We start from the raw sequence: 11,798 nt of genomic DNA on the forward strand, positions 1-11,798 counted from the left end.
CTGATTAGTGTCAAATTTAATGAGACATGGCATAACTGAATTATGTTTTTTTAGCATATATGTACTTGTACTATAAAGATTTAATCCACAGACTGTCTTACAAACACATACCACTACCAGAGCTCACATCGGTCAAAATGGGGCCAGTTATTATATAACGTCAGTCGGTATGTGTGAATTATTAAAGAAAATGTACCAACCATTCATAAAACAAACTATCAAATGCAAACGTTTGCATAACTATGGTTTTATAAACAACTTGAACATTTATATTGCAAGTCTAAATGATTTTTCCTTGTCCAGGGGTAAAATTACATTTCTCGTATGCAAGACTAAAGCGCAAATGGATAGTATTTTCTTTGACTTTTGTTTTTGCTCTAACCAGTCAAATTTTCTTTATAAAACTTTGTAAGGCTCTCTGAATACAAAATGTATATTTTAGATTGTATGACAGTTTTCTGTGTTGTACCCTCTCTCGTCTCCTGTTCTGTTCATAAAGCTGTAATGAAGTCTCTGGAGATTTTATAGAATTCTGTATGGTTTAATAAACACTGCCTTGAAGTATGAAGACATGAGGAATCAAAACATTTGTCCACTGATGCACTACACTGAAGTCACAGGTGATACATTTGGGGGGAAGCAAACGCAAACGCTTTTCCAAATGCAAACAGTAACATGCATCTAAATGAAACCCCTTCACTTCCCACCATACTTTAAAATACACTTTTTTTTTTCACCTTAAACTTGTAATCTTTTTAAACTTTCAGCCTGGATTAAGCATTAAGTACATGCAAAACACCTTTGCTGGAGCGAAAAGTTTAAGATACGATGTGCTACATTCGCTGACAGAGTGAAACCTCCATGTGCAAAGACGTCAACCTGTACTAAAGGCTCTGATAAAGTTGGCCCATAGTATCCTGAAATGAGGAAACAAAAATCACCTCTTTTTATACTTGACTGTAAACAGATTTACAGGCACCTCTCCAGTGTGATACATGGGCTGTGTCACATTTCAGCAAATAAAGAGCTTCTCTTTATAACATACATTACTAACTCTAGTAAAAGGATTTTCCTCAACCATGTCAACAGGGAAAAAGAAATTTACTTGTGTAAAGCTCAGAAACACAACTTAGAAGGGAGCAAGGAACAAAGAACAAACAAACGAAAGAGGACACTGTTCAAATTAAGGTTTGTCATAGATAATAAACCAGCTATGAAACCCCCGGTGGCTACATCCCCCAGCCTCCCCCCATGCCGCTGCTGAGGCCGTTCATTCCCATGGATCCGCGGCTTCCTCCGCCGTAGTAACTGCTGCCCATTCCGCCCTGATTACCTGACAGGAGGGAGAAATACACATTTTAGGACCAGGGAGTTCTCAGTGGAAAGAAATCAGCATTTCTACTATGATTCTCAAGGCCCAGTCACATGACAAGCGATGCAGGTTCATCATTTAAAGTTGCTTAAAATGTCTCAAAAACGGCATAAACATTCAAAGCAATAACATGCATTTCACATTATAAAGTTTTTTTTTTTACACCGACACCATGCGTGCAATGAAACCTGGTGAGCTGTTTGCCAATCAATAACTGTGCTCTAAAAAGTCAGGTGGGGTCAAAGGTGAAACCATTTGACCTGAGCGAAATCCAGTGCCAGAGATAGCATGCATTGACGGAGGTCATGTGATAGGGCCTTCAGTGACGCATCAAATTCTACCTCACTTGGACCCCTAAAAATACCATTGGCTGTAAGAACTCACTGCAAATTCCTTTTGGAACCCAATTATTAATCCCAAAATGCATCATCAGCAACATGCATCAAAAACATAACATCAATAAATATTTTTTACTTTAATTATACATCTTGTGTCCAAACTGTCATATATAAAACGGTAAAAATAAATGTTTGTCTTTGATTCAGTTGGTAAGCTAAACTACATGCAATCATAAACTTTCATTGAATTGTGCTCTCTGTGTTAAATATCACCATACCTTTTTTTTTTTTTTTTTTTTTTTTTTTTATGATATTGAAGGATACACATTCATTATATTTTAGGTAGCACAACAGAAAGATACTAAATAGGCAATGTAAAATCCAGACAAACTTTATTAAAATGATAATATTGGCATTGGAGTACCGTTTAATGGTGATTGTATTTACCTGATCAGCTACAACAGGATAACACGAAAGGCTTTTTAATCAGGCATTACAAACTGCTACCCCTAGGGGTCCAAGGGCGATAGGATTTGGCATGGAACCGGCTAGCAGAGCTACGGAAGAGCTGACACTCACTGTAGTCACTGTAGCCCCCCATGCCACTCTGGTTACCATAACCACCGCTGTAGCCAGAGCCCATCTGTTGGCTGCTGTGTCCGTATGATGACTGGTTTCCTGCAGAGCAACAATAACGCATCTCCTAATAGCTGCTTAGTAAGAGTTACTCATTGGTGAAGAAGAGGTGAAGAAGAGCTCTTACCCATACCGCTCATCATTTGACCACCATATCCTCCGCTTCCGCCCCCTGCCGTTGAGTTTAGGAACAGCTCCACATAACGGTGCTCTGCATGAGAAATAGAGTTATTATTTAGACTCCAGATTATCATCTATCAAAGTGTTCAGGTGTTTGCTTCAAGAGAAGAATTCTGACATTCAAGACATGTTAACAAAACCTGAACTTAATAAAAATCCAATATTTTATCTTTAGCTGATCGTAGATTCATTACTGTTTTTTTCTGATCTTTTTTTGCCATTATGATTCGCACCATATGTGTATGGGATTAATATCCTGCCATGATTCAAAACTGAAAATAAAGTTCGGAAAGGTTGAAACTAAGTGTTCGAAAACTTTTTTTTGTAAGATTTTGAGTTTTGCAAGATCGAAAAATAAGATTTGCAAGCTTACAAAATGTAAAAAAATTAAAATATCTCTGCAAACATTGTTGTTTTTGAGATTTCCTTCTTCAGAACTGCAAAAAAAGAACTGCAATTGTTGCGCAAACAATTTTTCAGAGTTTCAAATTTGTCAGTGTTCTCCCACTGTATTAGTTTGTTTTCCAGGTTTGAAACCTTGTAAATGGTGATCTGAAAACTGGTGTGCGAATAGGTGAAAAAAAGTTTTGAAACTCTGAAAACAAATGTGTATTGTCTGTGTTTGTCGTAAAAATTGTGTGGATAACTGACACTGCAAAACAAATCTACCTACGGGTACAAATAAAGAAACCTGAACAGTTTTGCAGGCTTGCAAAGTGGTAAAAAAAAAAAAAATCTCTGCAAACATAATTTTGTTTTTGAGTTTTCCTTCTTCAGAAGTGCAACACTCTTTTTTACGGTGTTGTGCAATCATTTTTTCAGAGTTTCATTTTGTCACTGTTCTCCCACTGTATTAGTTTGTTTTCCAGGTTTGAAACCTTGTAAATGGTGATTTAAACACAACAATGTCTGCAAAGATATATTTTTTTTGTACATTTTACAAGCTTGCAAATCTTATTTTTCTATCATGCAAAACTTTTTTTTGGTAAGATTTTGAGTTACTGAGAACACTTAGTTTCAACCTTTCAGAACTTTATTTTCAGTTTTGAATCATGGCAGGATATTAGTCCCATATATGTGGACCTAAATGAGATACAGGTCTGAAGTTTTAAAATGCAACCTCAGTCTGAACAGCCAAATCATCTCAACATTCATCACAGTTCTGCACCGATGACAGTCACTCCAAAGATTATACATTCTGGTAGTTCTTTGGTCACTCTGTGAATATGGAAGTTTGCAGCAGATTTACGGTAGTCAGTGGAGGGACAGAGAAGCTGTTATACTCATATGTATTACAGTGACAGCTCTATATAAGCAAAACTTGAGGGAAAATACTATATGAGAAGAACATTGCTCTCTTTCACCTCATCCTCATCACACAAATTTGCTGGCTTCCCTGGTACACCACCTTATAAATAAATGCGTATGACCGTCTATGACTTTTCAGTTCTGTGGCAAGTTCGCACTCAAATCTGATAATGTCCACTTTAAAAAAAAATGTGAACAGCCATACAAAGAAATTGGATGGGAGTAAAAAAAAATCACTTGAGCACTAAGGCTTGCAGTGTTAAATGTAGCTATTCCCTCTCCTAATACTTACGCATATTGGCTTTGTCCTTCGACATGGCAGCCACAGCGTCCTCATGCGTGGCAAACTCGACATCCGCCTCGCCCGTCACTCTGCCATCAGGACCGATCTCCAGGTGAACACGCACCGGGTTCAGTGGGGAGAAGAACTAGAGAGGACAACATGGACACTATCTGTTAATTGCATCCAGTTAACTGTCTAAGTACACAGTCTAGAAATAAACAGGTATTTGAGTATAAGGACTCACATTATATATGTCTGTCTCAGTGGCCCTGTACGGAAGACCTCTCATGTGCACACAGTGCCCCGTTGTGCTCTGAAACGAGGAGTTGCCATCTCCATAGCGACCATCTTTGATTCAAATAAGAAAAAGAACAAATAAAAAAAAAAATCCTGATAAACCTTTCACTGTCTATTTTACTTAACTGTGCATGAGTATCTTAAGAGGAAGCTGTTGAAATAGAGCAAGATGCAAAGATTTTTTTTCATTTGGCAAAAGCTTTCTTATCTAAAGTGACCTAGCAGTCAATCTTCACAGGTATAGTATGCAAGTTTCACCGCTAGAGGTCGCTTATTTATAACAATGACAAAGGCGTAGCTCGATGACGCCGTGAATAAGGGTGGAATCATGGGAGTTGTCGTCTTCAGCTCCACAGCCAATGGAAAGCAATCCGATGGGATTCAGGCAGAAATCATGTTCATGGATGAGCTAATGTGTTAAACTGTGTCCCAGTTACGGTGGTATGAAGCAGGGCGGGGCCGAGAGCCTGGGACATTTTACCTTGCTGTTTGTGTTATGCCTATATGCCAAAGTCAGCCGCTGCCACTCCTTGTGTTTTGTCGTTTGTTTATTTTACAATTAAAGTTACGTTAAACATCCACCTCCATCTTCCCTGAACTTGAACTTTTTTAGTTACATTTGATCACTTAAATTTACATTTTATTTCATGAAACAGCCATTAGTACTTAATTACTACTCACACAGGTCACCTTACTTAACAAATTAAAATTGTGGGGTAACGCAGCGCTGTTTTACTTGGTCAGAACAATCATACTAAAACACATTTGTGTGTTTAAAGTTATGTTATATGCGTTGCATTTGTTGCACATTGTCGTAAGCTAGATCGATATTACAATATCATATTAATGAAGCTAGATGACTTGTGTTGCTAAATGGGAAGCAATTAATTTTTAAATATTGTATGGTGGAGAAATTATTACTACTACTTATTACTGTTACTACAAATAAAGCTCTTTCTGATTATGCCATGTTAGCCCCTTGACAAAATAGCGTTGTCTCTGAGGCATGGTACAAAACAAGAGATTTAAACAATAAGACTAACCGTGTTGAACGATCTAAAAATAGTTTTCTGCTGATAAAGGTATCCAAACAGTTGCTCACCTGTCTAATAAAACACATAATATTAAACCATCTTTGGGGTTTCTACGGAAGTAAAACCGCAAACCGAGGGTAACGCGGATATGACGTCATTGACAGGCGATGTAATGACACGGACCGTTACACTAGTTAAAATAGTTCATTTCTCTGGATTTAAACATTGTTGGAAACATTTGGAATAGAAGTACACAAGTCAACATAATATATAACACTGTTCTAGTAGTTTTTGGATATTTGAATCCAAAAATCTTACATATTGTGCCTTTAACTATTATGTTGTAACTATACAACATATATAATAAGGTGATTATATTTATATATATATATATATATATAAAAAAATCTTACCAAACCCAAACTTTTGTACAGTAGGTCAATATATCAAATCAATGTTCCAGGTTAAACATTTGTGGCATCGTGAGAGGGTATGTCATAGAGGCAAGGTATGTGCCATCTAGGTGGTTACAGCATGGAGACTACAAACAAAGATGGCCACCTCATCCCGGACTACAGTTACCAGGTTCCTCAGCTGTGGGGACACATCTGTTGTGAGTGAAGTCAAGTCAAGTCAAGTCACCTTTATTTATATAGCGCTTTTTACAATACAGATTGTATCAAAGCAGCTTCACAGTGATAACATGAAAATAATACAACAAAGTTTGTTTCTAGAAGAAAATTGCATCAACGTCCACCTTAAGTAAGGCAGATCAATAATATTGTTGAATATTAAATGTCCCCAACTAAGCAAGCCAAAAGCCAAAGCAACAGTGGCAAGGAACCAAAACTCCATCAGGTGACAGAATGGAGAAAAAAACCTTGGGAGAAACCAGACTCAGTCAGAGGGCCAGTTCTCCTCTGGCCAACGAAGGAACAGTGTATGATTCGGGCAGCATTACAAGTCAGATTGGATCGGAACATTTAGAGTATTTATCCATTTCCATCTGGTGAAGGAGAAAAGCTGTTAATGAGAACAGAGAGACTGGCTGTTTTTTGTTAGAGAGCATAAAGTGAAGCTGGAAGAGTGTTTTGGGTTATAAAAAGAACGCTTTGGAGTTTTGAGTTGATTTATTGAAAGAAACCAGTGACTTGATCTCTGCCTGGACTCGATTTGTGAACCAACCCACACTTTGGTGATACCGTACCTCTCACGATGCCACACATTATTACGCTCTATCATTAGCATTTGTGGCATAATGTTGATAAGCACCAAAAATAATTTACCCCCACCGTAGCCTCCACGTCTCATTCTCTCAAAGGAGACTCCTCTTCCCATGCTGTTGTAGCCGCGGCCTCCTCCCGGCCTGTCGTAGGGGCCCGGTCTCTGGATGCCCATGACCTTACGCTGCGGTTCATAATGTGTGCGCACTTCCGCACGGCTGCTCTTGAAGATCTCTATATACCTAAGGACATAAAGACAGAGTGATGGCACCAGGGTCTATCGGCAGAAGACAAGAGCATTCCTGCGTGCAGTATAAATAAGAGCTGTCTGAAAACAGGTCTAATGAACAAACACCCTTAGTTAGAATGACTCTGGGATGACACTAATTAACAGTCAGCGTCTCCGTTCAGTGACTTTACGTAACAGTTTCCGAAAAAAATAAATAAAAAAGAGACAGAGAGACAAAAGAAATAAAGCACCCTTATTTATTTAGTTTCATTCAACCCTTCATTATGAAGAACTTTTCTTATGGTCACCCGAAGGTGTGGTGTCGTCTCATTGGACTGACACGCTGCTTTCGTTCTCTGCTAGCAAAGCACTTCAGACAGTTAGGGTTAACTTTGTATTACCTGTTTAACTGGGTCCTCATGATCTGAAGTCTTCAAAATGGTAGAAACACCGACAGATTCCTATTGCATTAGGCTTAGTGCTGAGTGGCCATGTGACTATCGGTCAAGCAGGGAGGGCTGATGCCAAACATCTCAAAAGCCCCAATTCTGGCGTACTAAGGGCGGGCGTACACTGTGTGAGTTCAGACACACCATTGAACACGTTACGAGTCAGTTAACCTGATAATCGTGTCGAAGCAGCTGGTACGCGGCACGGCAATCACATGAGCTTTCGCTCTAAACACGGAGACTGCTTTCAATGTTGCTGTTATAGCTTTGGATCGAAAAAAAGAAAGAAAATAAAAAGACGAGCGTGCAAATGATTTGGTGAAAAGCAAAGAACAGCACATCAATTCCAAAACAACTAGAGTGTGTGTCAGTGTATGCGTGCTGTAGAGTTGCAGCCACAGGGCTATATTAATATTCATAGATGCTATGCTATATAGTTGACAACCTATGTGAACAGGTTTAAAAATTATTGGGAGGTGCCCGCAAACTACTCTGCTCAGCTCTTAATTCCTCTCACACAATTCCGTGACCATTCAAGCATCAACGATTATTAACGATAAAAATCATACCGTGTACGCCCGGCTTAAAGTAAAGTCACAATTTGCGTCGATCAGCAAAATTTTCACAGGCGAAATCAAATCATTTCAACAGGAATCTATCTACCCAATCGGGAACTGACCAACAGAAAAAGCTGCTCGGGTTGAAAGTAACTTCAGTGCGAGCAATTGACAATATACAATGTACCTTTTTGCCTGTAAAATTTTGCTAATGTGGCCGCACTTTTAATGAGTCTGGCTGACTGTCCATTACAACCCAAAATGCAAATTCACCAGCTTGTCAAAAAGTTTAAATATCTACTAAGCTCTTTTCCTCTTTAAATCTACACAGCGCAGCTCAATGGTTCACTCAGCACTAAAAACGAATAAACAGCTGGGCTTCATTTTCCTTGTTTTTTGTTTTTTTCTCGTTTGTCATCAAATCATCTGTGGTCATGTGTTGTCATTTCTGCAGTGGATGATTTAATGAGGTGAACACCATAAGAAAAGCAACGTATCCAGGCAACCAACCAGCCATCCCCACCTGTGCCCTATTCTTTCCTTGTGTTTCTTTAGAGCCTTTTCGGCTATATCCTGTGAAGCAAACTGCACGAAGGCCTCCCCCGTACTCCTCCCCTGGAAGTCCACCGGCAATGTTATCCCATTTGGCACGATTTCCAACCCTTCAACCCAAGGACAGATAACCCCAGTGGGGGACAAATTAAGTCACAAGCCCATTAACAAGACTTTATATTACTCTATGGGTTTCTCTTTATGTCAAATGAGAAATGATACTAAATAAACATACCAAATGGGGCCGCAATACCTTTTCTGGCACAACTTATGGATAATTTGGTGCAAGAAAAAGAAAAAAGGGTCACTTAAATCAAATGCCTATTGAGAGTCTGTCTCAACCCATCTCTGTTTGTTTGGAAAGCCCCAATAAATGCCTAGATTGTTGTCCACCTTTTTTAGGTAACTAAAAACTACAAAAGGGCTGAGGCAATTTAAAAAAATTTTTTAAGTACAATTTCTGATAATTACATTAAAGGGATAGTTCATTCAAAAAGGAAATTTCTGTCATCATTTACTAACCCTCATGACGTTTCAAACCCAGAAGACTTTTGTTCTCAAAATCTAGGTCTTAAAATAAATCCATTTGAATAAATCTGTTTAATCCAAGTCTTCAGAAGAGACGTGATTGCTTTATATGATGAACAGATTTAATTCAGGATTTTAATCACATATAAACATTGATCAGCGAACAATCTTTACAGCATTCAATTTTGGTAACGGAAGCTCTAGCATGTTCGCTTGACGTGCAAGAACCAATGAGGTTCATTCTCGTGTTACGAAGCACGTTTGAGCTTCAGCAAGAACCAATGAGGTTCATTCTCACAAGTACCATTGAGCTTCAGATTATATTCGCTGATCAATGTTTATGTGTGAATAAAAGCCTAAATTGAATCTGTTCATCATATAAAGCGAAGTCTCTTCAGAAGACTTGGACTAAACCACTCGATTCATTTGGATTTATTTAACGATCTCTTTATGAACCTTTTGAAGTGTCAGAGTTTTGTGTGAATAGACTTTTAAGGGAGGAACAGAAATCTCTCAGGTTTCATTAAAAATCTCTTAATTTGGGTTTCAAAGATGAACAAAATACTTATGGGTTTGAAACAACATAAGAGAGACTAAATGACAGAATTTTAATTTTTGTGTGAACTAACCCTTTAAAGGACAAAGCTGAATAAAAAGTGACCCATCTTGGTCCTTCTGGATGATCCAATTCTGGAGATTTAATACAAATTTCAACTAATCCTAATTTTAAAGATTAAATGACTAAAACGGAGTACTTAATGTTCAAGGTTAATTTATGTGCAAATGATGGTCCAATGAGCTAAAATACACCTTAGATGTAGGCATATTGTTTATTTGGTGTAAAGTGGGGAATTTAAACTTCCTATCAAACATACCTGCAAAAAATTGGACAATTTCCTCCTTGCTGCATCCGAAGGGCAGACCGCGAAGCCTAACCAGGCCGTCTCCTCCTGTGTCTGGGCAGTTCGGTCCGGTGTGCTTCAGAACCCAGTCCATCTCAACACTATTGGATTTGAATACTGAAACCACACATTAATCGATCAGCATTTTGCCATGAATTATTAAGGATCCTAACTAAGGCAAAAGGAGCTGCCTACCTTCTACGTAACGGTGCCCCATGGTTTCACGATCTTTCTTCACTGCGATTTTAAGACCTTCCTCCGATTCAAACTCGACAAATGCCTCTCCACTTGGTCGTCCTTCCCGTGTATATGTGAAGTGTATGCTTGTTCCATTGTTCGCAATTTTGCATTCTATAAAGAAATTTAGCTAGAATTAGTCAAGCAGGGAATAATCCACAAGGAGAAAATATGGAGATTTAAGCAGAGGCTCTTTTACCTGAGAAAAACCTCTGAACTTCATCAACAGAGCAGGACCAGGGCAAACCTCTGACTCGCACCACAAACCCCTCTCCATCCGCCATGCTGGAAATAACCCTGCTTAAACAAAATATAAAATACGTGAATGTATAATACACTACAGTATAACATACAGACTAATATCCGTTTTAAAATTAACTGTATTTCTTAACGTTATATATGCATCTCAAATGCAGCATCACTGCATGGTTAACAACCCAGACATACAACATATAAAGCAAAATGCTCAGTCAAAAACACCCATATAGTTTATTCAAAACACACAAACACACACACACACACACACACACACAGGTCCAACTAATAAAAAGCTAAACCAATCAATCATGCACCTAAACATTCCATATTCAGCCAAAACGAAAAACCAAAATAAGACCCTTTTAGGCATAACATAATAGTTAATAGTTATATTTACATCATAAATGGGAAACTGTTTTGCATAACTGATGAAACGAAAGTGTTAGCTTTAGCGAGCTAACTTAGCTGAACCACATACCTTCTGATACCTTCCCAAAGACGCTTCGTCTACTCAACCGAAGCAATCCGATTTATCTGCCCCTAAATAAAGTATTTTATCACTTCTTATATACGTCTATAATAAGTAAATGAATAATAAAAAACGAGAAATTGAACGGTGCTCGCGTATGAACGGGAGATAAACGTCGCTCTTCACCGGATTCCGAAACTAAAAGAGGCGTTTGGCGACACCTCCTGTTTGAGTGTGAAACTACAGCACTCTAAAATACAAAAACATTTTCAGTAATTGCAAATTATCTAACAAACTGAGTAAAATGTACATTACTGTGATGGAGAATAAGTAAAAATACCGCGATGCACAATATATGGCTAGGAGCTTGCGCGGAATAATGACGTGAGATCATGATTTTCGTCTTGCTGTTGCGCATGCGCGCTGAAGGGGAAACAGGGGAACTGAATTTTCCGGAACACCGCCACTGGCAGGTCACGTGACCTGTCAGTGGCTGGCTGGCAGCTGCCAGTCTGAGCCTGGCAGGTCACGTGACCTGTCAGTGGCTGGCTAGTTGTCTGGCAGTCTGCCTTTGGCAAGTTTCAGAAACCATTGATTTTTGAGTTTTTGTGTTTAATTGTGTTCCTCTCTTTCTAGCTCATTTATTAGGAATCTGTTGATGTCCGCACCATGGGCGAGGTGCTAAAACTCGCCTGGCTTAAAGACAAGACGCCTGAAGTGAGTAAGCCTACACTTTTGCCATCCTGTGTATTTGTTTATAGAGATCAATTAGTTACTTGGATGAATGAAGTGACGTAACGCCCGATTACGTTGTTTTTACCCAGGACGTCGAAACGATTCACCGAAAGTTGATGTCCTCCTTTGCCTGCAGATGCGTGCAGAACAACGACTTTCTGTCTTTGTCTTCTGTCAAGACAAGTGTATCGTAAATTGGTTCATTACTCGA

General features: G+C 38.7%; 1 protein-coding gene across 7 annotated transcripts; it reads right to left on the reverse strand.

Moving 5' to 3' along the window:
- Positions 1-744: 744 nt before the first annotated feature.
- hnrnph1 (heterogeneous nuclear ribonucleoprotein H1) lies at positions 745-11,065 on the reverse strand. Of its 7 annotated transcripts, none has more exons than XM_056250221.1 (11): positions 10,862-11,065; positions 10,325-10,422; positions 10,084-10,239; positions 9,862-10,005; positions 8,430-8,568; positions 6,735-6,913; positions 4,362-4,465; positions 4,127-4,262; positions 2,480-2,557; positions 2,290-2,388; positions 745-1,333 (listed from the first exon to the last, which is right to left on the reverse strand). In XM_056250221.1, the coding sequence occupies exons 2-11, from the start codon at positions 10,407-10,409 to the stop codon at positions 1,230-1,232; spliced, it is 1,224 nt and encodes a 407-aa protein (XP_056106196.1). In that variant the 5' UTR covers positions 10,410-10,422; positions 10,862-11,065; the 3' UTR covers positions 745-1,229. The 7 variants fall into 7 exon arrangements, with proteins under 7 accessions (XP_056106196.1, XP_056106194.1, XP_056106198.1 ...); XM_056250219.1 differs by having other exon boundaries at positions 2,474-2,557; XM_056250223.1 differs by having other exon boundaries at positions 2,286-2,388; positions 2,474-2,557.
- Positions 11,066-11,798: the final 733 nt, after the last annotated feature.

The sequence above is a fragment of the Rhinichthys klamathensis genome, unplaced genomic scaffold (assembly GCF_029890125.1).
Source record: "Rhinichthys klamathensis goyatoka isolate OS25496 unplaced genomic scaffold, OSU_Roscu_1.1 h1tg000068l_1, whole genome shotgun sequence".
In the NCBI taxonomy this organism is placed as follows: Eukaryota; Metazoa; Chordata; class Actinopteri; order Cypriniformes; family Leuciscidae; genus Rhinichthys; species Rhinichthys klamathensis.

Excerpts from the sequence above, each read along its gene's own strand:
- hnrnph1 (XM_056250219.1), bottom strand. The coding sequence starts at position 10,409 with ATGGCGGATGGAGAGGGGTTTGTGGTGCGAGTCAGAGGTTTGCCCTGG. Across the intron at positions 8,569-9,861 it reads AATTGTCCAATTTTTTGCAG|GGTTGGAAATCGTGCCAAAT; the intron begins GTATGTTTGATA and ends CTTGGGTTGAAG. Across the intron at positions 2,558-4,126 it reads GAAGGACAAAGCCAATATGC|AGCACCGTTATGTGGAGCTG; the intron begins GTAAGTATTAGG and ends TTTCTCATGCAG.